This window comes from Mustela nivalis (assembly GCF_964662115.1).
Source record: "Mustela nivalis genome assembly, chromosome: 6".
In the NCBI taxonomy this organism is placed as follows: Eukaryota; Metazoa; Chordata; class Mammalia; order Carnivora; family Mustelidae; genus Mustela; species Mustela nivalis.
This window is the reverse complement of record NC_139025.1, coordinates 58,348,003-58,374,814: the sequence shown is the minus strand read 5'-3', so window position 1 is coordinate 58,374,814 and position 26,812 is coordinate 58,348,003. Positions and strand designations below refer to the sequence as shown.

Below are 26,812 nucleotides of genomic sequence, written 5' to 3'. Positions count from 1 at the left end.
GTTATCCAAATTTTTAAAGGCTTGGTCAGGAGAAATAAAAGTAGTGTTGATAGAGCACTAAGTGAGAAATCAAGTGTCCAAAATGCAAAAAAATCCACTGACTGGAGTTTTCTTATGTGTGAAACAAAAGTTTTTAAGTTATTTAAAAAGACAAAATCCTATTACATTAGCAACACCTAATTCTTCTTCTAAACATGGTGATACTTTAGTCATATTTAGAACTCTTGCCCACAAAAGTAGGTAAAAGGAGAAGAAAAGTACATTTACGTTAGAACCAGTACCTAAATTATTTTGAGCCTAAAGTGTTAAGTGTTTATCAATTTTGTTGGTAAGTCTTCAAATTCCAATAAAAGGACTTTTCTATCAGAAATGCCACTTTTCGGGATGCCTGGGTGGCTCAGTTGGTTAAGCGGCTGCCTTCGGCTCAGGTCATGATCCCAGCGTCCTGGGATCGAGTCCCACATCGGGCTCCTTGCTTGGCGGGGAGCCTGCTTCTCCCTCTGCCTCTGCCTGCCACTCTGTCTGCCTGTGCTTGCTCTCACTTCTCTCTCTATGACAAATAAATAAATAAATAAAATCTTAAAAAAAAAATTCTTTAGAAATGCCACTTTTCAATCAACCCATGTCACAGTTATCAATCACCACCACCACAACAAAAATGTTCAGCTTAAGGAGTTTCCCAGTTTTTGGTAGAAATAAAAATGTTTTACTTTGGAAATTCTTAAAGAACTTTGTCATATATATATTATATATATATTATATATATATCATATATATAATATATATAATAAAATCTCATATATATATATATATGAGATTAAAAAAAAAAAATCCTAGCCATACCTTTTCTCTACAAAAATGCTGGACTGTCTATTATCTTCTCAGTTAACCCCTCAAAGAAAATAAGGCCTCTTAAATTTGGTACTTTAAGGTGGTTATGTTGTTGTTGTTTCAGTATTCACATTAGCTCACAAGATAAGCTTAATTTAGGATTTTTTAAAATATAATTTTTAATTTTTTATTAACATATAATGTATTATTAGCCCCAGCGGCTCAGGTCTGTGAATCTCCAGGTTTACACACTTCAAAGCACTCACCATAGCACATACCTTCCCGTTAATTTAGGATTTTTATAAGACAATTTACTTTTTATAAGACAATTTACTTTTTTATTTTTAAAAGATTTTATCTATTTATTTGACAGACAGGGATCACAAGTAGGCAGAGAGGCAGGTGGAGAGAGAGGAAGAGAAGCAGGCTCCCTACTTCAGGCAGAGAGCCTGATTTGGGGCTCGATCCCAGGACCCTGGAATCATGACCCAAGCCAAAGTCAGACGCTTTAACCCCTGAGCCACCCAGGTGCCCCTAAGACAATTTACTTTTATATTTTCAGGCTGTATTTTTTGGTAAAATCTTGATTAATAATACTTTTGGTGTTTTGATAGGGGCTGCATTAAATCTGCAGACTGCTTTGAGCAGCATGGATATTTTAACAATATTGGCTTTTTTTTTTTTTTTTTTTTTGTAATGAAGAAGAGTCTTCTTGGCTTCGGACTAGGAGCCCTTTACCTATGAAAATATTTATAAACGTGAAGAAGTATAACTGAAATTGAGGGTCATTTGTTTCAGACTCCAGTTGGGAAATGGGTGGAAATCTTGTATAACATTTCAATTTTTGTTGTTGTTGTTGTTTATTGAGTACAGTCATAATTACATCCCAGCATTTTTAAATCTGATTTTTTCCTTCAAATAAAACCAACTAATTCTTCATGCTATGGACGAATACACAAAGTATCTGCAATATAAACAATTTTAGGGCTAATCATCCTCTGGGTTTTGGAGTTTACTTCTCTGGAACCAGAAGATGCTTTATTGATACCATTATATTTTAGAGCAAAATTTTAAACACATCTATGCCTATCTTTTAAAATGTATTTTTAGAGCAATTTTAGATTCATAGTAAAACTGATCAAAAGTATAGACTTCCCATATCCTCCTTATCCCCACATATGTATAATCTCTTCCATTATCAACAGCACTCATGAGAATGGTACATTTTTTAGCAAGGATGAACCTACTCTGACCCATCATAATCACCCAAAGTCCATAGTCTAACTTAGGACTCACTCTTAGTGTTGTGCATTCTATAGGTTTGGACAAATGTATAATGACACATATCCATCATTATAATATCGTACAGAGTTTTTCACTGTTCTCCAAGTCCCTTGTGCTCTGCCTATTCGTCTTTCTCTTCTCCCCACCCCTAGCAACCACTGATTTTTTTATTGTCTTCAGTTTTGCCTTTTCCAGAATATCACACAGTTGGAATCACACTGTATACAAAATTTTCAGATTGCCTTCTTTCAATTAGTAATATGCACTTAATGTTTCTCCATGTCTTTTCATGCCTTAATAGCTCATTTCATTTTAATGCTAAATATTCCACGGTCTGGATGTACTAAAGTTAATTTATACATTCACCAACTGAACAATATCTTGATTGTTTCTAAGGTTTGGAAATTATGACTAAAGACACTATAACCATCTGTGAGCAGGTTTTTGTGTGGAAGTATGTTTTCAACTCCTTTTAGTAAATACCAAGTAGAACAAATGCTGGATTGTATGGTAAGAGTATGTTTAGTTTTTTAAGAAACTGTCAACATTTTTTTTTTAATAGTAGCCATACCATTTTGCACCCTCTAGCAACAAGAATTCCTGTTACTCCACATCTTTCCAGTATTTGGTATTGTCAGTATTCTAGATTTTGACCTTTGTAGTGCATGACAGGATTTTGATGTGAAAAATGGACAAGATCAAATATTAAAGGAAAAAGGTACAAAACCCCACATGGATTATTATTCCAGTTTTGCAAAAGATACATCATGTTTGCCCGTGATCATCTCTGGTGGATTTTTTACTTTATTTTTCTTGTATTTTTCAAATATCCTATTTTACAAACAAATATTACTTGGGAATTCACAAAAGAAATGTATTTATCTGAGTATAGGTGACAAACAATGTTACATTAGTTTCAGGTGTACAACTTAGTGATTTGACAAGTTTATACATTATGCTATGTTTACCACAAGTATAGCTACCATCTTTCCCATTACATCACTATTAAAATATCACTGACTCTATTCCTTATGCTCTACTTTTTATCCTTGTGACTTACTCCATAAATGTAAACTTGTATCTCTCTCTCCCCTTCAACCATTTTGCCCAAGCCCCTTTGGCAACCATCTGCATTTACAGTTCTGATTTTGCTTTTTGTTTCTTCATGCACTTCCTTTAGATTCCATTTATGAGTAGAATCATATGGTATTTGTCTTTCTCAGTCTGACTTATTTCACTTAGCATAATATCCCTAGGTCCATCCATATTGTCTCAAATGGTATGATCTCTTCCCTTTTTTATGGCTGTGTAATACTTCACTATGTATATATACACACACACACACACACCGCGTTTTCCTTATCCATTTGTTTATTGCTGGACACTTCTGTTGTCTCAAATTCTTGGCTATTGTAAATAATGCTGAAATAAACAAAGGGGAATGAATAGAAAAAAAAGTATCTTCCTAAGGTAAACACCCAACAGTGGAATTTGATCATATGATATTTGTATTTTTAGTATTTTGAGGAACGTCCACACTGTTTTCCACAGTGGCTGTACCAATTTACATTCCCATCAGTTGTGCAAGAGGATTCCTTTTTCTCCACATCCTCACCAACACTTATCATTCTTGTCTTGATTTTAGCCATTTTAACAGGTATAAAGTAATATCTCATTGCAATTCTGATTTGCATTTCCCTAATGATTAGTGATGTTGAACATCTTTTCATGTGTCTGTTGGCTATCTGTATGTCTTTGGAAAAATCTCTATTCAGGTCCTCTGCCCATTTTTTAATTGGATTTTGTGTGTGTGTGTGTGTGTGCTGAGTTTTATTAAGTTCTTTATATATTTTGGATATTAACCCCTTATCAGATGTATCATTTAGAAATACCTTCTCCCATTCAGTAGGTTGTCTTTTTTTTTTTTTTTTTTTGATGGCTTCCCTAGCTGTGCCATAGCTTTTTTTTTGATGTAGTCCCAATAGTTTATTTTTGCCTTTATTCCCTTGCCTTAGGAGACGCATCTAGAAAAACGCTGCTACGGCTAATGTCAGAGAAATTACTGCTTGTGTTCTCTTTTAGGATTTTTATGGTTTCAGGTCTCATATTTAGGTCTTTTCATTCGTTTTGAGTTTATTTTTGTGAATGATGTAAGAAAGTAGTCCAGTTTCATTCTTTTGCATGTAGATGACCAGTTTTCCCAACACTGCTTGTTGAAAAGACTACCTTTTTCCCAGTGGATATTCTTTCCTGCTTTCCTGAAGTTTAACTGAGCATATAATTGTGGGTTTATTTGTGGGTTTTTCATGGGTATCTATTTTTTGTGCCAGTACCATACTGTTTTAATTACTACAGCTTTGTATTATAACTTAAAATCTGGAGTTGTGATACCTCCAGCTTCGTTATTCTTTCTCAGGACTGCTTTGGCTATTCAGGGTCTTTTGTGGTTTGATACAGATTTTGGTATTATTTTAGTTCTGTGAAAAATATTGGTGTTTTGATAGGGGTTGCATTAACTTTGTAGATTGTTTTGGGGTAAAAACATATTGACATTCTTCTAATCCATGAGCTTGGAATATCTTTCCATTTCTTTGCGTCATTTTCAATTTCTTTCATCACTGTTTTATAGTTTTTAGAGTATAGGTCTTTCACCTCTTTGGTTAATTCCTATGTATTTTATTCTTTCTGGTGCAACTATAAATGGTGCTGTTTTTAAAAAAACATTCTCTTTCTGCAACTTCATTGTTAGTATACAGAAATCCTACCAATTTGGGGCTATTAACTTTATATCCTGCCACTTTACTCAATTCATTTAGTACTTCTAGTAGTTTTTGATGGAATCTTTAGGATTTTCTATGCATAGTGTCATGTTGCCTGCAAATACTGACAGCCTAATTTGTTCTTTACCAATATGGATGCCTCATTTCCTTTTTTTTTGTCTGATTGCTATGGCTAGGAGAAAGCAGTCAGAATGGACACCCTTTATCTTGTTCCTGACCTTGGAGGGAAAGCTCTCAGTTTTTCACCACAGAGGATGATGTTAGCTATGGGCTTTTTGTATGTGGCCTTTATTATGTTGAGGTATGCTCCCTCTAACACTGTTTTGTTGAAAGTTTTTTTTTTTTAAATCATGAATGGACGTTGAATCTTGTCAAATGTCTTTTTCTACTGAAATGACCATATGACTTTTATCCTTCATTCTGTGATGTGGTTTATCATGGTGATTGACTGTGAATACCGAACAATCTTTGCATCCTGAGAATAAATCTCACCTGATTGTGCTGAATGATCTTTTAAATGTATCGTTGTATGTAGTTTGCTAACGTTTTGCTGAGAATATCTGCACCTAGGTTTGTCAGGGATACTGGGCTATAGTTTTCTTTTTCTGTGGTGTCTGTACAGGTTTGGTATTAGAGTAATGCTGGCTTTATAGAATATATTTAGAAGTTTTCCTTCCTCTTTTTTTTTTGGAACTACTTTTAGAATAGGTATTAACTCTTTTTAAAATGTATGGTAGGGAATTTGGTCTGTGAATTCATGTGGTATTGGACTTTTTTTCTTTGGTTGTTTTTGAATACTGATTAAATTTCATTATTTGTAATCAGTCTGCTCAGATTTTTTTCTTTCTTTCTGGTTCAGTATTGGAAGATTATGTTTCTAGGAATTTATCCATTTCTTTCAGGTTGTCTAGTTTGCTGGCATATAATTGTTTATAGTATTCACTTATAATCTTTTATATTTCTGTTGTATGAGTTATTACTTTTCCTCTCTCATTTCTTTATTTTAATTTTTCTCTCATTTCTGATTTTATTTATTTGGGTCTTTTCTGTTTGTTTCTTAATGAGTCTGGTTAGGGGTCTGTCAATCTGGTTTATTTTTTCAAAGAACCAGCTCTTGGTTTCATTGAGTTCCCCCCCTCCTTTTTTTTTTTAAAGTCTCTATGCCTTTTACGTCTGCTCTGACCTTTATTTTTTCCTTTTCCTTTCTTCTATTCACCTTAGGTTTTGTTCGCCTCTTTCTAGTTCCTTTGGATGTAACATTGATCTTTTGAGTTTTTTCTTGTTTCTTATTTCTTAGGCCTGTACTGCTACAGAACTGCTTCTGATGTGTCTCAAAGATTTTGGATAATTGTGTTTTCATCTTCATTTGTAATCATGTATTTTTTTTTATTTCTTCTTTGATTGTTTCATTGACCCACTGGTTGTTTAGTCTTCATGCATTTGTGGTTTTTCCTGTTTTTTTTTTTTTTTTTTCTCCTTGTGATTCATTTCTAGGTTTATACTGATGTGTTGGAAAAGAGGTATGGTATGATATCAATTTTCTTAAATTTATTGAGACTTGTTTTATGGCCCAATATGTGATCTATTCTTGAGAATGTTCCATTTGCACTTGAAAAGAATGTGTACTCTGTTGTTTTTGGATGGAATATTCTGTATATATTTGTTATGTCCAGCTGGTCCAACATGTTCAAAGACCTTACTTCCATAGGGGTGCCTGGGTGGTGTAGTTGGTTAAGTGTTCAATTCTTGGTTTCAGCTCAGGTCATGATCTCATGGTTCTAAGATCAAGTTCCATATAAGATGAGATAAGATCTGTGCTCAGCTTAAAGTCTGCTTGAGATTCTCTTTTCCTTTCCCTCTGCCTCCCCCCACTCATGCACATTCTCTATAATACATAAAATCTTTAAAACAAAACAAAAACAAAGATATTTCCTTATTTTTTTGTCTGAATGATCCATCCACTGACGTAAGTAGAGTATAAATGTTCTCTATCTACTGTTTCTGTATCACATCAATTTCTCTCTTTACGTCTTTATGTAGATAGGTGCTCCAGTATCAGGTGCACAGATATTTATAGTTGTTAAAGATTCTTGATGGATTGATTCCTTCATTACTATGCCCTTCATTACAATGCCCATTATAATGATTCCTTCATTATAATTCCCTTCTTTGTTTCTTACCACAATCTTTATTTTAAAGTCTGTTTTGGAAGTGCTTAGGTGGCTCAGTGGGTTAAAGCCTCTGCCTTCGGCTCAGGTCATGATCCCAGAGTCTTGGGATCGAGCCCCGAATTAGGCTCTCTGCTCAGCAGGGAGCCTGCTTCCTCTCTCTGCCTGCCTGTGATCTCTGTCAAATAAATAAATAAAATCTTAAAAAAAAAACGTCTGTTTTGTCTGACGTAAGTGTTGCTACTCCAGCTTTTTTACACTTTATTTACATGGTCAATGTTTTCCATCCCTTCACTTTTATTTAGTCTGTAGGCATCATTAGGTCTGAGGTGAGCCTCTTGTAGGTAGTAGCATATAGATAGGTCTTTGTTTGTTTGTTTGTTTTTTAAAGATTTTATTTATTTGACAGACAGATCACAAGTAGGCAGAGAGGCAGGCAGGAAGAGGGAGGAGGAAGCAGGCTCTCTGCGGAGCAGAGAGCCCGATGCGGGGCTCCATCCCAGGACCCCGGAATCATGACCTGAGCCAAAGGCAGAGGCTTTAACCCACTGAGCCACCCAGGTGCCCCTGTTTGTTTGTTTTTTAATCCATTCCACTACTCTATGTCCCTGGATTGGAGCATTTGGACCATTTATATTTAAAATAATTACTGATAGTATGTGCTTATTGCCACTTAAAAACTTTGTTTATTGGCTGTTTTTGTAGTTCTTCTTTGTTCTTCTTCTCTTGCTCTCTTTGTGATTGATTAGTATCTACAGTGTTTTATTTGGCTTTCTCTTTACTTTTGGTGTATCTATCATAGGTTTTGGGTTTATGGTTACCATGAAGTTCATATATGTCATCTGATGTAAATATCAGTCCATATTAATTTGATGGCCTTTAAGTTCAAACACGTTCTTAAAAAGAAAAAAAAAGGTTTTTTCCCCTTCTTTTCTCTTTTTACTCTCTTCTCCACTTTTATGTATATATTGCCATATTTTGTGTGTTTTTATTCATTTTTCCTATGTTTAATTATGGCCATTTCTTTTCCACTTAAAGAAGTCACTTTAATACTTCTTGCAAGGCTGGTTTAGTTGTGATAAATTCCTTTATCTTTTCTTTTCTGGGAAACTATTTCTCCTTCAAATATGAATGCTAATCTTGCTAGGTAGAGTATTCTTAGTTGAAGGTTTTTCGTTTTAGCACTTGCCACTCTCTTCTGGCTTGCAAAGTTTCTGCTGAAAAATCAGCTAGTATTCTTAGAGGTTGTCCTTTCTAGGTAACTTTGTGTTTCTCTCTAGCGGGTTTTAAGGTTCTCTCTTTATCTTTAACCTTTGACTTTTTAATTATTATGTGCTGTGGCGTGGAACTCTTTGGGTTCATCTTGTTTAGAACTCTGCTTCTTGGACTTGGATGTCTATTTCTCTCCCTAGGATAGGAAAGTTTTCAGATACCGTTTCTTCAAATATGTTTTTCTACACCTTTCTCTCTCTTCTTCCTCTGCAACCCCAATAATGCGAACATTTGTTGACTTGATTTTGTGTAAGAGATCTCTCAATCGATCCTCATTTCAAAAATTTTTTTAATTAAAAAAAAATTTTTTTTTTCATGTTTGGCTTGTGTGCTATTATCCTGTCTTTCAGATTGCTGATATTTTCTTCTGCAACCTCTAAATTACTGTTGATTCCCTCTGGGGGAAGGGGGGACACTGACAACTCAATGGCAGCTTTCAAATATATTGTGTTGAAATAGGATTATAGATAATATAGTGAAGCCAAGAAAACTGCATATAGCCTCCAGGTGACTCACAATTGTTTCAGATGGTAAAAATGGGACTGAAAAGAACATCTGGCAACAACACTAGAATAGAATATACTGAACCATAACAATAAACAGATGCCTCATTTTGAGGCCATGAGATAATACCAGTAACAAGGGAATTGTGCCCAAATCCTTTTACTTAAATATGAAATCTGTGACCTGCTTTTTCAAGTGAACTAAAGAAATAAACAGGGTTCTTTCCTGCACAATGTCCATAACATGTACTTGCTCAAAAGGTATGTAATAAAAACATACTGGGAAAACATTACAGTTGGTTACAAAGTTTTCTGTCATCTCAATTCTTCAAATTAGTTTAGCTCTGTTCCTAAGGTAATATTAATAGATTACAACCTACTTAATATTATTAGTCCCTCTGCAACATACCTTAGCTCTTTTCTTTTCTTTTCTTTTTTAAGATTTTTTTGTTTATTTGAGAGGAAGAGAGGGAAAGAGGGCATATATGAGTATGTGTATGAGTTGGGGAGGGGCAGGGAAGATGGAGAAGCAGACTTCCCACTGAACAGGGAGCATGATGCAGGGCTTGATCCCAGGACCCTGGAATTATAACCTGAGCTGAAGGCAAATGCTTAACTAACTAAACCACCCAGGTGCCTCTGAAACACACCTTACGTATGTTGTGAAAGCACAAAATCATAAACAATGTTTGATAATCAATCTCCTGAACCATGTAATAGGCCATACTACTGCCAAAAGAGAATGAATTTCTTCAACCTCACTGCATTCTTCTTTAATCCTATTTCAAAAAGCCATCAGTTTTAGATCTAAAGCTGTCAGATTATTAAGTACTTACAACTTAGAAACTTAGACTGCTCTCCTACTCTTTGTTCATTCAAATATTAAAATATGCATTATGTGTCAATGATGTGAAAAGTTATGGCAGTTAAGCTCCCAGAGTCCATGGGTTTATTAGTCTCTTGGCATAGAAATAAGGGTTTTAAAAGACTCATTAAAAAAAAAAATAGATGAGAAGAAGGAATTATTAATAACTTTGTTAATGTATATTAATAGCACTGTGTTTATATTTTAAAAAGTACATAATTTTCAGAGCTTTATACTGAAATGTATAGTATAAAATGATCCTGGTATCTTGGATTGTTTTAAAATACTTCAGTAAAGATAAAATAACGCACATGTGACAAATTCCTTAAATTACTGAATCTGGGTGATGGGTTGTCCATTTTAACTATTTTTTGTATGTATTAGAAAATTTCATTAAACAAATAAGAAAACCAGGCAGTCATTTCTCTGTATAACTGGAAAGTTAACTTAACTATTCTGTGGTTCAGTTTTAGCATCTGTAAAATAAGCAATAATAATGTTACCTACCCTTATGGTTGTTTAATACTGCTGTTTCTCTGGGAAAACTAGTTTAGCATTTTAGGAATTGTTAAGAACACATCTACTGGGCACCTGGGTGGCTCAGTGGATTAAGCCGCTGCCTTCGGCTCAGGTCATGATCTCAGGGTCCTGGGATCGAGTTCCGCTTCGGGCTCTCTGCTCAGCAGGGAGCCTGCTTCCCTCCCTCTCTCTCTGCCTGCCTCTCTGCCTACTTGTGATCTGTCTCTGTCATATAAAGAAATAAAATCTTTATTAAAAAAAAAAACCACATCTATTTAACTCTCTGCAGTGCTGGCAATATGCCTGGACCTTACCCAACCCCATGACTCTTGTTGTGACGCTAACTGGAGTTTGATATCAGAAGGGTCATGGCTTGAAAAGGTGGGTTTAAGCCATGGAAGATCAAAGTCTCTTGCCTCAGGTGACTACCTTTCTTCTTAGCCTTGAATCAAGACTGTCCCTTTGAGGTTTCTAAGAGTGAGTCTGAGTCTTTTTTGAAGTAACTAGCAACACCTAAATAAAATACCTCAATTCTGCCCTTGTTTCTTCCCCTGTTCCTTGTCCACTGAAGAGATGTAATAGAAGAGTACACATGATGAATGTCTGGGTAGGAATACAGATTTATCCAGGCTTACAGTTACAGGTGATGAGACCAATGATATGCAGGGAAGAATCCTTGTGCAGAGTACTACTTGCTTCTTCCTTTCCACTTAGTCCCACCATTTTGAAGCTATAATTCATATGTGGGCCAGACTGAAGCATATTCAAAGAAGTAAAAGGTTTATATGAAGCAGGAAGTGAAGGAGAAAAGAGTGAAAGGAAAATTCCAAGTGTCTGCAGAAAGGAAGACCAGGAAGTTTCTGGGGCTATTTAACAAACTGATCCAAATTTACATAAGGCCTATGTGAACAGGGCACTGTTTGAAAGTACTTTGTGATACAAGGCACTAAATAGCAAAGATAAGCCATGTTTTCAGAAAACAAACTGTTCAAACCCTAGGTATTTTCTTTTTTTGTAAAAAAAGTATAAATAGGGACCCCTGTGTGGCCCATTTGGTTAAGCAGCTGCCTTCAGCTCAGGTCATGATCCCAGGGTCCTGGGATAGAGCCCTGCATTGGGGTCCCTGCTCAGTGGAGAGCCTGATTCTTCTTCTCCCTCTACCTACCTCTCTGCCTACTTGCACTCTCTCTGTCGAATAAATAAATAAAATCTTTAAAAAAAAATGTATAAATCTTTAACACAAAAGGAAAACAAAATGAATAGAAATAGCCAATGGAAAAAATATTTTTTAGACATATTTAGGGAATAATTAAAAGGGCACTGTAATATCAGTAAAATAATTATGTCTAATTTTTTATACTTACATTCTTTCTAGAAGGTCTCCAGATAAAAATACAGAATCAGACTACTCATCACTTTCATTGCTCCCATACTGGTCAACAGCAACATCATCCCTTGCCTGGATTACTGCAAAGGCCTCCTGACCCAGCCTGTTGCTTCTTCCCTTGTCCTACAACTATTCCCTACAAACTATTCCCAACACAGCATCTGGAATGTTCCTTTTTTTTAGTCCTTTGAGTACAGCTGACATACAATGTCACGTTAGTTCCCAGTGTACAAAATAAATTCAACTTCCCTATACATCATGCTATGCTCTCCACAAGTGTAGCTACCATCTGTCACCACACAATGCTATTGCAGTACCACTGACTATTCCCTATGCTGTGCCTATTATTATGACTTACTCGTTTCACAACTGGAAGCCTGTATCCCCTATTCCCCTTTACCCATTTTGCCCATCCTTTCATCCCCCTTCCCTCTGGAAACCATCAGTTTGTTCTGTTAGAATGTTCCTTTTGCAATATTAGAAATTGTCACTCCTTAGTTCAAAACTTTTTCATGGCTCCTCATCTTACTCACAGTAAAAGTCAAAGTCCTTACAACTGATTACTACTTCATCTTCCCCTTTATGTGGTAGGCAGTGTTCTACAACCCAAGGCATTTCCTGCTATTTTACTTAAGCATGCCCCTGGTCAAAGTCCCATAGTAGAGCTGCTACTTACTCTAGGAATCACTTTCCAGAGAGACACAGAAGGCTGCTCCCTCCCTTCTTTTTCTCAAACTTATTGTGTGCACTTATCTTTTCAACAACAGTTTCAATATACATATAATTTTCATAGACATATTTGTGTGTTTTGTAGCATGTATACTGTAAATATGTATATTAAAATTCCACTAAAAAGACTTATCTTTTTGCTTTTTAGCATAAAAATTCCCCTGTGAATTAAACAACCATCACAACTTTTGTAAAAACCTATACACATATAAGCATACCTCTGAGACTTTCTGGGTCTTGTTCTAGATCACCACAATAAAGCAAATATTATAATAAAGCCAAGTCAAAATGAAGTTTTTGGTTTCCCAGTCAGTGCACATACAAGTTAGTTTTATACTATACTGTTGTCTGTCAAGTGTACAATAGCATCACATCCAAGTGTACATAACTCAATTAAACAATACTTTATTGCTAAAAACCCATCAACTGAGCATTTACCTTTTTATTTATTTTTTTTAAATTGGTGGAGGGTCTTACCTCCATGTTGATGGCTGCTGACTGATCAGGATTGTGGTTGCTGAAAGATGAGGTGGATTTGGCAGTTTCTTAAAATAAGACAATAAAGTCTGCCACATCTATTGACTCTTCCTTTTATAAATTTTTTTTCTGTAGCATGCAAGGCTGTTTGATAGCATTTTAGCCATAATGGAGTCAATGCTCTCAAACCAGCTTGCTGCTTTATCAACTAAAGTTTATGTAATATTCCAAATCCTTTGTTGTCATTTCAATAATCATCACAGCATCTCCACCAGAAATAGATTCCATTTCAAGAAACTCCTCTCTTTGCCCATCGGTAAGAAGCACCTCCTCATTCATTAAAGTTTTATCATGAGACTGCAGTGATTCAGTCACATATTGAGGCTCCACTTCTATTTCTAGTTCTTTTGCTATTTTTCCACCACCTCTGCAGTTACTACTGAAATCCTGAACCCCTTAAAATCATCCACTGAAATCCTGAACCCCTTAAAATCATCCAGGAGGATTGGAATCTTCTTCCAAACTCCTCTGGTGTTGGTATTTTGACTTCTTCAAGTGAATTATGACTGTTCTTAATGACATCTAAAATGGTGATTCTTTTCCAGAAAGTTTTCAATTTACTTTGCCCACATTATCAGAGGAATCATGATTTACGACAGTGATAGCCTTATAATATGTATTCTTCAATAATAATGCTTAGAAGTCAAAATTGCTCTTTGATCCATGGGCTACAGAATGGATATTGTGCTAGCAGTCATGAAAACAACATTGATTTCATTGTACAGCTCCATCAGAGCTCTTGGGTGAAAAGGTGCATTGTCATAACCTATAATATTTTAAAAGAATTTTTTTTTTTTCCTGAGCAGTAGGTCTAAACAGTGGTCTCAAAATATTCAAAATATTACCATGCTATAAACAGATGTGCTGTCATCCAGGCTTTGTTGTTTCATTTATAGAGCATAGGAAGAGTAGATTTAACCTAATTCTTAAGGGTCCTATGATTTTGGGAATGGTCAATGAGCACTGTTTTCTTTCTCTCTCTCTCTCTCTCTTTTTTTTTTTTTTTTTAAGATTTATTTATTTGACACAGAAAGAAACAGCGGGAGAGGGAATACAAGCAGGGGGAGGGAGAAGCAGGCTTCCCCCCAAGCAGGGAGCCCAATGCAGGGCTTGTTCCCAGGACTCTGGAATAATGACCCAAGCTAAAGGCAGACACCCAAAGACTGAGCCACCCAGATACCCCTGAACAGTTTTCAACTTAGAGTCACCAGTTGCATTAGCTCTTAATAAGAGAGTCCACCTGTCTTTTGTAGCTTTGAAGTGAAGCACTGATTTCTCCTCCCTAGCTTTGAATGTCCTAGATGGTATCTTCCTCCAACAGTAGGCTATTTTGTCTATATTGAAAATCTTTTGCTTAGTTCAGCCATCTTCATTAATTATCTTAGCTAGATCTTCTGGATATTTTGCTACTACTTCTGCATCAGCAACTGCTGCTTCACCATGTAGCTTGATGTTATGGAGGCAATTTCTTTCCTTAAACCTCATGAACCATCTTCTGCTAACTTCAAACTTTTTCTTAGCTTTCTCACCTCTTTCAGCCTTCGAAGAACTGAAAAGAGTTAGGGCCTTGCTCTGGATTAGGCTTTGGCTTAATGGAATGTTGTGGCTGGTTTGATCTTCTATCCAGACATCTAAAACTTTTAGCAATAAAGCTATTCCAGTTATCATTTGTGTGTTTTCTAGGGTAGCACTTTTCTATTTTATTTTATTTTTTGAAAGAGAGCGCGAGAGCGCGCGAGAGCATGACCTAAGGGAGAGGTGGGAAGCAGACTCCCCACTGAGCAGAGAGCCCGACTCTGGAACTTGATCCCAGGACCCCGGACCATGAGGGGGAAGCTAAAGGGGACTGTTTAACTGACTGAGCCACCAGGTTCCCAGCAATTTTAATTTCCTTTGAGAACATTTCTTTTGCATTCACAACTTGCTATTTAGTACAAGAGGTCTAGCTTTCAGCCTGTCTTGGCCTTTGACATGCCTTCCTCACTAAGGTTCATCATTTTTAGCTTCTGATTTAAAGGGAGAGACATGTGACTCTTCCTACCACTTGAGACCATTTCAAAGTTATTAACTGTCTTAGTTTCAATATTGTTGTATCTCAGAGATTAAGAGAGGCCTGAGGAGAAGGAAAGAAATGAAGGAATGGCTGGTCATTGGAGCAGTCAGAACACAACACTAACTGATTAAATTTTCTATCCTATGTGGAAATGGTTAGTGGCACCCCAAAATAATTACAGTAGTAACATCAAAGATCACTGGCTGCAGATCACCATAACAAATCTAGTAATAATGAAAAAGTTTAAAATACTGTGGGAATTACCAAAATATAGACACAATAAAGAGATACAAAGTGAGCAAGTACTGTCGGAAAAACGGTGTTGACAGACTTGGTCGATGCAGGGTTGCCACAAAACGTGGATTCTATCTGCCAAGTGCACTAAAGCAGAGCACAATAAAACAAAGTATTCCTGTGGAATTCATTGGGTTAGTTTGGTAGTTTTTTGAAAAAATACTAACCACCTGTGAACCTAAGAAATATGCTTTAAGTTCTAACTACAGAAGGCTAAAGACCTTTCATCTTTTTCTGGTATTCTGCTGGACTATTGAGTACAACTGGGACCCAAAAGTTTGGTATCTTGGTCATAATGACCTTGTTCTCTCTTTTGTGGTTCAGAACTGGGGAACTTTATCTGTGGCAGTAACTTTGGCATGTTTCCTTATTATTTCAGATGACCCAAAATTATTTCTTTGATGTAATAAGTAGTATCAGTGGAAAAATGCAAAACATAGCCATCCTGAACTAAAGTTAATACAGCCAAGTCTAATTACCTATGGAAAATTACATACATGAAAACTTGGTACTTCAAAAGAATGTTCCTAAAAAGGTTAAAACCTTTCCCAATACTATAAAGGAGCTCATAAAATGTAACATTTTCACTTTCTAAACTGAGAAAAGCTAAAATAATCTACATCATTGCAAGAAATTCTTTTAGGTAAATTCTATTCTCAGTCCATGTTCAATACCAACTGTGTCTACATCTACGTAACACTTTTGATAACATATTTACTCTCACAAATGCTAATGAATTACCACAGCCAAATGAAACATATAAAAACAAACGCTTTAGAGAAATATTGTCCAATAGAACTCTCTGCCATGATAGCAATACTCTGGTCCATGCTGTTTATTAACGGAAACCACTAGCCACATTCGGCTATTGAGTACTTGAAATGTGGCTAGTGTGACTAATATCTTTAATTTTATTTAAGAAATTAAAAATTCAAAAACTACGCATGACTAGTGGCTACCAAACTGTACAGCAGAATTTTTGGGATCAGAAATAAGTCATCAGCTTTTCATAGTATTCCTTATTAGTTTTATTAGGATCTGGTAACTAAAAACAATCTCCTAGCATTTGATTTACAATTCACTTACTTAATTAACTTCTAAGAAACACCATTATCCTCTTCAATCTCAGAGATTACACAAAAAAATTTAAATAAGACTGACATTTAAGATTTTTATGGAACATGCTTAACATTACTAATGGCAAGAAAACTGAGGGATTCTTATGGAGTAATGAGAAAAAATATTTGATTTTCCCTTTTCTCTACATCTAAGCAGCAAGTCCTCTTGTCTCTACTTCCAAAATATATTCTGAATCTATCCACTTTTCTTCATCTCCACTGTTTCCATCATACTCTAAGCTACCATCATCTCTGTCTAGATTACTGAAAGCTTCCCAAATTTCCCTGTGTCCTCTATTCTTCTCTTATAATTCATTTGTTTACACAGCAAACACAGTGTCTTAAAATGCAAATAAGATTACTCTTGCCCTTAAATATTTTTCAGTGATTTCTTTTATTCTTAGAATATAGCTTAAACTTTATTCCATAAGCCCATGTAACTAATCCCATTCCTTCCTCCTTCTACATTTCAGAAAGCGTCATGACACCCCTCCCACTTTCATTCTCATGGTCCTGCCATACTTTCTTTCCTACTGCTCCAACGGGACAAAAATTTGTCTGGCCCAAGGACTTGGTGCTTAGTGTTTTGTTTTGTTTTCCTGCTTAAAATGCTATTTGCTGGCCATCAGGGAGATTCAAATTAAAACTACATTGAGATATCACCTTACACCAGTTAGAATGGCCAAAATTAACAAGACAGGAAACAACATGTGTTGGAGGGGATGTGGATAAAGGGGAACCCTCTTACACTGTTGGTGGGAATGCAAGTTGGTGCAGCCTCTTTGGAGAACAGTGTGGAGATTCCTCAAGAAATTAATAACAGAACTTCCCTATGACCCTGCAATTGCACTCCTGGGTATTTACCCCAAAGATACAGATGTTGTGAAAAGAAGGGCCATCTGTATCCCAATGTTTATAGCAGCAATGGCTACGGTCGCCAAACTGTGGAAAGAACCAAGATGCCCTTCAACGGACGAATGGTTAAGGAAGATGTGGTCCATATACACTATGGAGTATTTTGCCTCCAACAGAAAGGATGAATACCCAACTTTTTTAGAAACATGGACGGGATTGGAAGAGATTATGCTGAGTGAAATAAGTCAAGCAGAGAGAGTCAAGTATCATATGGTTTCACTTATTTGTGGAGCACAACAAATAGCATGGAGGACATGGGGAGTTAGAGAGGAGAAGGGAGTTGGGGTAAATTGGAAGGGGAGGTGAACCATGAGAGGCTATGGACTCAAAAACAATCTGAGGGGTTTGAAGTGGCGGGGGGTGGGAGGTTGGGGGAACCAGGTGGTGGGTATTAGAGAGGGCATGGATTGCACGGAGCACTGGGTGTGGTGCAAAAATAATGAATACTGTTATGCTGAAAATAAAAAAATAAATAAATAAAAATTAAAAAAAAAGAAAAAAAATGTTATTTGCTCAGATCTTTAGGTGGGTGACTTGTATCATTCACATTGTAGCTCAAGTGTCCTTTTCATACATGTTTTTCCTTGCTACTCTAATGTTGCCACCTAGTCACTATTACATAGTCCTCTTTTATTTCACAAATGAAATAATCTTTCTTTCATTTATTTACTTTTCTTTCCTTCCTCTCTAGAATGCTGACTCCATGAGAATGGGATACTAGGCTCTTAAGATTTGGAGGAAAAAAAACAGATTTTTTTTTTTTATAAGTATCATTTTAGGCCCTAAGTAAATCAATCGAGTTGGGTGAGATCTTTCAAGGCTGCCTTAGAACTAGCATAGTAAAATGGAAATAATTTAGTAACTTCACTCAAAAGCTACTTCACAGCTTCATTTAACACAGAAAAAATAACATTTTACTTTACCAATCTTTTGCTGAGTTTTATTTCATATTCTCCATCTATGGGTTCTCAGTCATTGTAAGACTGTACCTATGGACTACAGAGAACCCTAATTCTTCTCAGCAGCCCTTCCAAGAGGTTAGTTTCTTTAACAAGTTAGGATCTCCTCCTTTTTTTTTTAAAGATTTATTTATTTGACAGAGAGAAATCACAAGTAGACAGAGAGGCAGCCAGAGAGAGAAGCAGGCTCCCTTCTGAGCAGAGAGCCCGATGCGGGACTTGATCCCAGGACCCTGAGATCATGACCTGATCTGAAGGCAGAGGCTTAACCCACTGAGCCACTCAGGCGTCCCGGATCTCCTCCTTTCTTAATGGCCTATAGAACCACTTTATATTGTCAGATTTAAGGTAAGGAGTCTGTTGGATATGCATGATCTCACCTTTCTTCTCTATGGACAATCACCTCTTGGACAGTATACACTGGTCAGAGTCCTGGTAGATTTTTTTTTTTTAAAGTTTTTATTATTTGAGAGAGACAGAGCACATACGATCAGAGGGAGGGGCTGAGGGAGAGGGACTTGGGCTTGATCCCAGGACCCTGAGATCATGACCTGAGCCGAAGGCAGCCGCTTAACCAACTGAGCCATCCACATGCCCCAGAGCCCAAATATATTTTAATATTTATTCTGCAAATGGGATTTTTATACAAATAATGAAAGCTTTCAAAAGATGCTATTATTACATGTACTGACTACATTATGAGAGAGGAAGATATTTCAAGAAAAATAAGGCTGCGGGTTGTTGAATACAACACCTTCCAGGCACTTCCTACCATCTTAGATAATAACATGAAAAGTCCCAAGAATTTTTAATCTATTTTAAGATGCATTTTTAAATGGCCTTATCTGTTTTTGGATCTTGGTAGACTAATGCGGAGAAAATAATAAAAAGATAAGACTTTTCTTCATTGCACGTGCCAATAAATAAGACAAAATCTAAGAATTACTAATATAACTTACACTCCTGAGAAGTTATGTAAGCTGGCATAGCCACGAAATAGTCAATGTACATATATGTAGCTGGGAGCTGTAGCCCAGATTTTTAACAAGAAAATCTCCCTTGTACAAAATCTCTCTGGCCTATTGCAATATTTTTCTTTAATAAAAATACAGCCCCCAGGTGCCGAGGTGGTTCAGTGAGTTAAGCATTTGCTTTCAGCTCAGGTCATGATTCCAGGGTTCTGGGATTGAGCCCTGCATTGGGCTCCCTGCTCAGCGGGAAGCCTCATTCTCCCTCTCCCTCTCCTCCTGCTTGTGTTCCCTTTCTCGCTGTGTCTCTCTCTGCCAAATAAATAAAATCTTTAAAAAAAAATACAGCTTCCAAATTAGAATTTCATCCAATAAAGCTCAATGTAAAAATACTTACACAGTCCAGAAAAGTATAAACTGGATGATAACAATGTACCTATCTCTGCTGTCTAAAAATAAGTATTTTTTTTTTTAAGATTTTGTTTTTTTATTTATTTGACAGACAGAGATCACAAATAGGCAGAGAGGCAGGCAGAGAGAAAGGAGGAAGCAGGCTCCCTGCCGAGCAGAGAGCCTGATGTGGGGCTTGATCCCAGGACTCTGGGATCATGACCTGAGCCGAAGGCAGAGGCTTTAACCCACTGAGCCACTCAGGCGCCCCTAAAAATAAGTATTTTAAGGGATTCCTGGGGGCTCAGTCCATTAAGGGTGTGCCTTGACTCAGGTCATGATCCCAGGGTCCTGGGACTGAGTCCCACCTTGGGTTCCTTGCTCAGTGGGGAGCCTGCTTTTCCCTCTGCCTGCCACTCTCCCTGCTCATTCTTTATTTCTCTGACAAATAAATATATAAAATCTTTGAAAAAAATAAGTATTTTTAGTGATTGAGTCTATTAACTATTATCATAAATCTTATTATCCACAAATTCATTTTTCTTAAGTAGTCAAATAGAGCATTTCTTTTTTTTTTTTTTTTTAAAGATTTTATTTATTTATTTGACAGAGAGAGATCACAAGCAGGCAGAGAGGCAGGCAGAGAGAGAGGAGGAAGCAGGCTCCCTGCTGAGCAGAGAGCCCGATTCGGGGCTCAATCCCAGGACTCTGAGATCATGACCTGAGCCGAAGGCAGCAGCTTAACCCACTGAGCCACCCAGGCGCCACCCAAATAGAGCATTTCAATAGGCAGTACTCAACAACCAAATTAAATCCTAAAAATGAATATTTACATTTGTTGTTTTGAACTTTTAAGAACAATTTCTTATGGAACAGCTGCAGAAGAAATTCAGCCTATTTAACTTATAATATAGTTGAATGAGAAATATCTATTGCATTTCAGTTCTTACTTCCTGTTTCTTATAATACTGGCAGATATTGTAGTCTCCTGTAAGGAAGGGAACTCTGAAACCTAGAGGACTGTGTTTTGTCCTCTGAGAGGCATTTCTGCACCTCTTTGATCTTCATCAGTTGTTCCTAACATCTAACATATCTGTAAAGAAGCTACAGTCATTCTGAGAGGACATGTGCATATGAAACCCAGGAATCAAGCAAAAACTAAAGATTATTCTCTTGGAAGAATACCCTTGAAAAGTTCCCACAATCCAAGGTTATAGTTTTAGTTCTTTTCCTGCGGGACATGAAAATATTTGGAACACAACAAAGTAACAGTTCTGAGTTGTATAGATTATATAAAGGAAATTACCACAAAGCCTGGAAGCATCAGACTTGTGAACTGTTAGGTTTCATACCCTCCTCAGCAGTTAGAAATAATGGCAGAAATCATAAACCAAAATTACTGTAAATTTAGCTTGGAAGTGTAAAAAGACAGTATCTAATGTTCATTTTTCTCATTAGTTAGTAAATTTAACGGTTTTGGAAAACCCAAAAAACACTAAATGAAATTGTTATTTTCTTCACTGAACCTGAGTCTATAGTTTAAGTGCTTATGGAAGAAAACATGTATAGGCTTTAACAAAATTACCAAATAAACCCCTTGATCTAAAACATTTCAAATTTGTTAAAATTAAAAAAAAAACTATTCCTGCTTATGTTTTTAATATTCATGGTAGCACTTTCAATATTATTAGAATATCTCAAGACATTTTCAAAAATAAAGGTTAAATTAACTTATTTCCAAACTTATCTATTTTTAAAAACCCTTTGAAGTATCACTAGTACAGATAACACATGTAATAATACTACACTTTAATTTCAGACACACACAACGAATGTGCTACCAAAGCAGCACAACACACAGTAGCACCTCTACTATAAAAGACAAGAAAACCTTAAAATCAGAGATAACAGTGTGTTGTATTTGTATAGAAGTAATAGCTGACCCAAATGAGCGGGCATAAAGTGACATTACAGACAGACAGATTGGGATGCTAATGAAAGTGGTAGGTACACTTTTGTTATTTATACCTCCATAAAGCTGAAAAAAAAAAAAAAGTGGTAGGGTTAAGGAAAGGAGGAAGAGAAGAATTATACACAAAGGAAAGAGGTGATATATCACTATGTTGCCTATAGAACGAACATTACCCATCCAACCAACCAGTTATTAAAACACATACAAGGAACAAGGCACTCTATAAGGCTTGTTCGTAGTTGGACCAAAGTCATGCTCTTTTTTTTTTTTTTTTTTTGGATGGTTGCTCAGAGGGACCATCTGATCTCAGAACAGAAAAATCTAATTAGTACTCACTGAATTCACTCCCACTCTTGGTCTCATCAGTGACTCTTAATCTTTTAAACTCTGGGTCATTTGGTCCTCTAGTCATATTTTCAACTCTGAGAGTCTCCAATTTACAGCTTCAAACAGCCTCTCTTGCTACATACAAGCAAAGTAAGAAAATGGAATGGCTTGGTGTGAAAAGCTGGGGAAACACACAGGCCACTGGAATGATGGAGCTGTGCTCCAGGTACAACTTGGAGCTACATAATTATCTCACTCTTTTGATTCAGAAACAGAATCTATATTAAATCAGTACCTTCTCTAAACCCTGTTCAATATAATGCATGATGTTCAACACAATGTATTTATTGCAAAAGGAAGAACACTGCTCTTGTACAAAAATTATGCTGTATGACAATGTGTACATCACTTGACCCTGTTAAGTGTCAGTTTCCTTTCTATAAAATAGGGATAATAGCTGCCTTGCCTACCTCACAGGGTCACTAAAAGGATCAAATAAGATAGTGTACTTGTAAACTGCTCAACCATTATTACCATATAATAATTACTATACAATAACTATTATTAAAAGTTGCTCCTTTTAGAACTTTTCCCCGATGAACAGTTCAATTGTAAGGCTAGTTAGAACATCCAGATACAAAAAAATTAAATTAATAGGATTTTGAAGAGGATGACAAATAAAGAACAATAGTGATAAAGATAACAGGTCAGAACATAGGACGTTAGTCCCAGAATTACAATAAAGCCCTGATGCAAAACCAGGACAGTTACGTGCTTACTCTTTGCAGACACTGGGCAGTTCCCCCAGCACACACAAACACTAAGCTGTACTGTGCTACTTTTAGGTGAATCACTGGAGACAAGTTGACTCTGGAGGTGCAAGGGGAGGGACTTCCAACCCCGATGATCAGGCTCTTCCCGCATCCCTTTAACAAACACTCCTCCTACTCTTTGTGCCTGGCCCAGTTAATGAAAACTATTCCTGCGAAGAAAATGGCTGTCAAAGATTTCTTTTAGGGAGAGGCTTGTAACTAGGAGACACTAGCGGCATACCTACTTCGTCCCCGCATCACGAACTATTCTGAGGGGACAGGTTCAGAGTCAATAAAACCAGGTTATATTTTGTTTCTCTCAAGACTCGGGGGGCTCAACCCCCACCCCCTCCTCCCGCCCCCCAAGCTTCAGCTCTCTCATCTGTAAGATGAAGAATGACGGCGCCTGTCAGCTCCATCCCATGGCCACAGAGAGGATGAACGAGACAGTGCTTGGAAGGCACCAGGAGTGGTGTCTGGCCAACACCAAGTCCATCCCTGATTATAAAGTATTATGAGTCCCGTTATGCCCTCCCACCTCAAGGAAATCGCCGGGTTGGAACTGACACCCGCAGTCACTGAAGAAAGCGACGCTAAATCCGGCCGGGCGTATCCGCACGGAATCTATTTCGGGGTGCGGGGTAGGAAGCGATAAGAGGGCCCGGAAGAAGGGGACAGGGGAAAGGAGGATGGATGGAAGGTCCACGATAATAAGCCTACCTGTTGTTCCGGATGCTGACCAGCACACACAGCACCAGCTCTAAGTAGGTGCGCAGCACTTCCAGCCAACGGGCAGAGAGCTGCAGGGCCTCGACTTCTTCCCCGCCAGTCCCGGTGTCCGCGCCGCCTCCGTCGCCCGGGCCGCCGCCACCGCTCAGGTAATTCTCAGCCGCGAACTCAACACGCAGCTCTCGCACGAACCAGCCGCACTTACGCATGAGGAATTCGAGCCGAGGCTGCTCAGTAGGGGAGACGCGGAGACAGATGCGGAGCTGGGGCCAGAGAGCAGGGTAGAAGAGGCACTCCCGCCAGTGCGAGCAGGAAGCTGAGGCCCGCAGCCGGTCGGGCGCGGGCAGGAAGGAGAAGATGTGCACGATCAGCTCGCTGGGCAGCGACGCGGCGCCTGCCGCCTGCCCGCACAGAGCCATCCGGCCCCGCCGCCGGCTGCCAGCCCCCGGCCGCCCCCGCAGTCCCCGGAGCAGCCCCCGCAGCCGTCGCAGCTGCTGCAGCCGCAGCCGCTGCCGCCGCCACCGCGCCACCCGGGCGGCCCCCGCTCGGGTTCGAGCTCCCGGCGGTCGGGGCTGCGGCACTGACAAGAACAACAACATCAATGACAAGGAAGAAGGGGGCGGAACCGTCGTGGGTCTTGGCGGAACCAAGTGCAGCAGAAGTTGTCAAGAGGGGGGATGGTCTCTGAAAGGGTCGCTTCCAGATAGCCAGATTCTGGCTCCCTCAACTGTACTCAAGCGAGCCCAAGGCCTACACACTCAATAACTTCAACGCCCTCGCTTGTAATGTTTAGAGCCCAGAAAGTGGCAGAACTTATCGTAAAGAAACGGCAGATCTCCCCGCGCTTAGAGGCGGAGGCAGAGCAGTGGTAGAAGCTGAATTTGACGTCACCGGTGGTGGGAGGAGCCCTGCGAGGAGGAGGGCGACTTCCGGAAGAGAGGTGCGCCCAGTTGCCGGTAGGGAAGAAAGACGCGGCACGTGACTTGGGACGCACGCAGGCCGGCGGGGTGGGGCGGGAAGTGCGGTTGGAGCCGGCGCTAGGCGGCTCATCCCATCTCTTAGTGCCCGCTGAGTCCCATCAAGTGTGTAAGTCAGTTAGTTAATCTGAAGGTTCAGGCGGTGGCAGTGGCGGAACTCGGGTCAGGGCGAGGGGTCTCGGAAGTTTCTCAGTTGCTGGTCGAGGACTCAGAGCCAGAGTGTCGGCGTGCGCGGTGTTTCTGAGGGGACCCACCCGCCCAGAGTACTAAGAGTTTATGAGAGGGAGCGGGCGGACTAACTCGGACCGGCTGTGTGGGGGAAACGAGAAGCGCGGCGCTGGGCGGCCGAGAGCACAGACCGAGGCCGCAGGCGGACCATCCTCACGGGTCCGCTCGTGCGGATGACCTCTGCGCGCACCTGGTCTGTGGGGAAGGAGTGAGGACAGCGCCACCCTTTGGATTTTGAGGGCGAGAGGGAAGTGAAGGCAAAGGAGTTCTGTCTCCGGTTGACGGTCAACCTCTTCTCCGGGATTTGAGGGAGACTCCGAGTGCCCGGTTCTGAGATTTAAAGGCACTAGTTGAAAAGAAGCTGATGGTTATGATATACGTTTTCTTTAGTTTGGCGCCCGTAATTTCAGGGAAGGATTTTTTCTTTTAAGTGACATTTTAAAAAGGTTTTATTTATCTTTTTGACAGACAAGAGATTACAAGTAGGCAAAGAGACTAGGCAGGGAGAGAGAGGAGGAAGCGGGCTTCCCGCGGAGCGGAGAGCCGGATGTGGGGCTCGATCCCAGGACCCTGGGATCACGACCTGAGCCGAACGCAGAGGCTTTAACCCACTGAGCCACCCAGGTGCCCCTCAGGGAAGGATTTTTAAAACAATGTCCCTTCACTTGATCACAACTTGGGAAGTAGTAACCTGATCGGAAAGGACGGTGAAGTCAGAAAGGATTAAGTGATTTTTATGTAATAATTGAGGATTGCTTTAGTGAAGCTACCGCTTCAGAGCCTTCACTATGATCGTGGAAGAGCCTTGTTCTTTTAGTAAATACCAAGAAGCCGTTCTAGATATTTTTAGCTCTCTGCGGGTAAAACTCTCCATTCATGCTGCTTAAGATGGTTTTTGGTGCCTGTGTGCATGTACCAAACGATATCGTGCTGTTACCTGTAAGTTCTCATCAGCTAAGTACCTGTCCGAAAAAAAGCCATCATTCGTGGTAGGTCAGTTCTCGGAACCTCTGCCTGCGGGTGTTCTGTGTAATTATTATTATACTTTATGAATAATGAGCACTTACGGAAGCAGCCGTGAATGTAGGAATTTGAGACTTGGATTTTAATTTTTTTATTTCTTGAATTCACCGAAGTATTTTGAAATGAACCATAGACCTCTAGATATACCAAGACCTTCAGTATGCATCTCCATAAAACCTTACTTTAACTATATAACAAAAATATTATCACACTTCAAATAAGCCCTTAATGTTATCTAGTATTCTAATACTATATTATAATATTATAAGTTTTCATATTTATCCGTTTATCTCCCAAATGACCTTCACAGCTGTTTTATCCAAACCAGAATCCAGTTAAAGATCACATTTGTTTTTGTTTATGTATTTCAAGTCTCTTAATCTAGAATAGTCATCCCCCAACACATTTTTTTTCCCTCTCTGATTAGCTGAAGAGAGGAGACTTACTATCGCAAAAAATACCTTCTCTTTTATAATTGTTTGACTATTTTCTCTTGGTGTTTAGCTTACCTCTCTAATCCTTGAATTTCTAATAAACCTGAACATTAGTGGTAGAAGTTTGACTAAGTTGGTGACATCTTGAGCTCCCTCCTAAATTTATGTTTTGTTTTTCTCATTAAAACTAATCTCTAAGGTGTTATTTGGCTTCCTAAAAATGTGTAAATATCCCATCAACCATTCACTTAATGCCCTTAATAATAATTGATAATTCTTGCCTGAATCACAATTTTATTACGGGTTGCAAAATGGTGGTTTCTAATTCTTTAATTTCATGTATCTTTATTAATTTGCATTCTTCTGGATAGTAGAAGCTTTCTTTTATAAACTGGCAACATTTAGTTACTCCAAAATACAGGTTCTGTTGGAGAGTTAGGAAAAAAAAATGCTTAGTTCGTTTTATTACCAATTTTGAAAGTAAGTTTTAGGACCTCAAGGAGCAACAAGTGAGTTTTTCTAGCTTTTATTTATTTATTTTTTGAATATCGTGTACTCATTGATTTTTGGTTTATTTTAATTGGTTATTTATTTTTTAAAATATTTACTTATGTAAAGAGACAGTGTGAGCAGGGGGAGGGGCTTAAGGAGAGGGAAAGAGTCTTAAGCAGACTTCCTTGCTAAGGGTAAGCCCATTGTGAGGCTTGATGTCAACCCTGACATCAGTACCTGAGCCAA

The 26,812-nt window shown here is 38.4% G+C and overlaps 1 protein-coding gene and 1 long non-coding RNA gene across 3 annotated transcripts in view; one reads left to right on the top strand and one right to left on the bottom strand.

Annotated features, from left to right (window-relative positions):
* FBXO33 (F-box protein 33) overlaps window positions 1–24,026 on the bottom strand; it is a 34,056-nt gene extending 10,030 nt beyond the window's left edge. Inside the window, exon 1 of the mRNA XM_082737766.1 lies at window positions 23,404–24,026. Coding sequence (XP_082593892.1) covers window positions 23,404–24,011 — 608 coding nt within the window. The 5' untranslated portion in view covers window positions 24,012–24,026. The remainder of the gene's footprint in view (window positions 1–23,403) is intronic.
* A 351-nt stretch (window positions 24,027–24,377) lies between these two features.
* The window catches only part of LOC309868216, an 87,718-nt gene continuing 85,283 nt past the window's right edge, over window positions 24,378–26,812 (top strand). For both annotated transcript variants that reach the window (XR_014313575.1, XR_014313576.1), the window contains exon 1: window positions 24,378–24,498. This is a non-coding gene — a long non-coding RNA (uncharacterized lncRNA). The remainder of the gene's footprint in view (window positions 24,499–26,812) is intronic.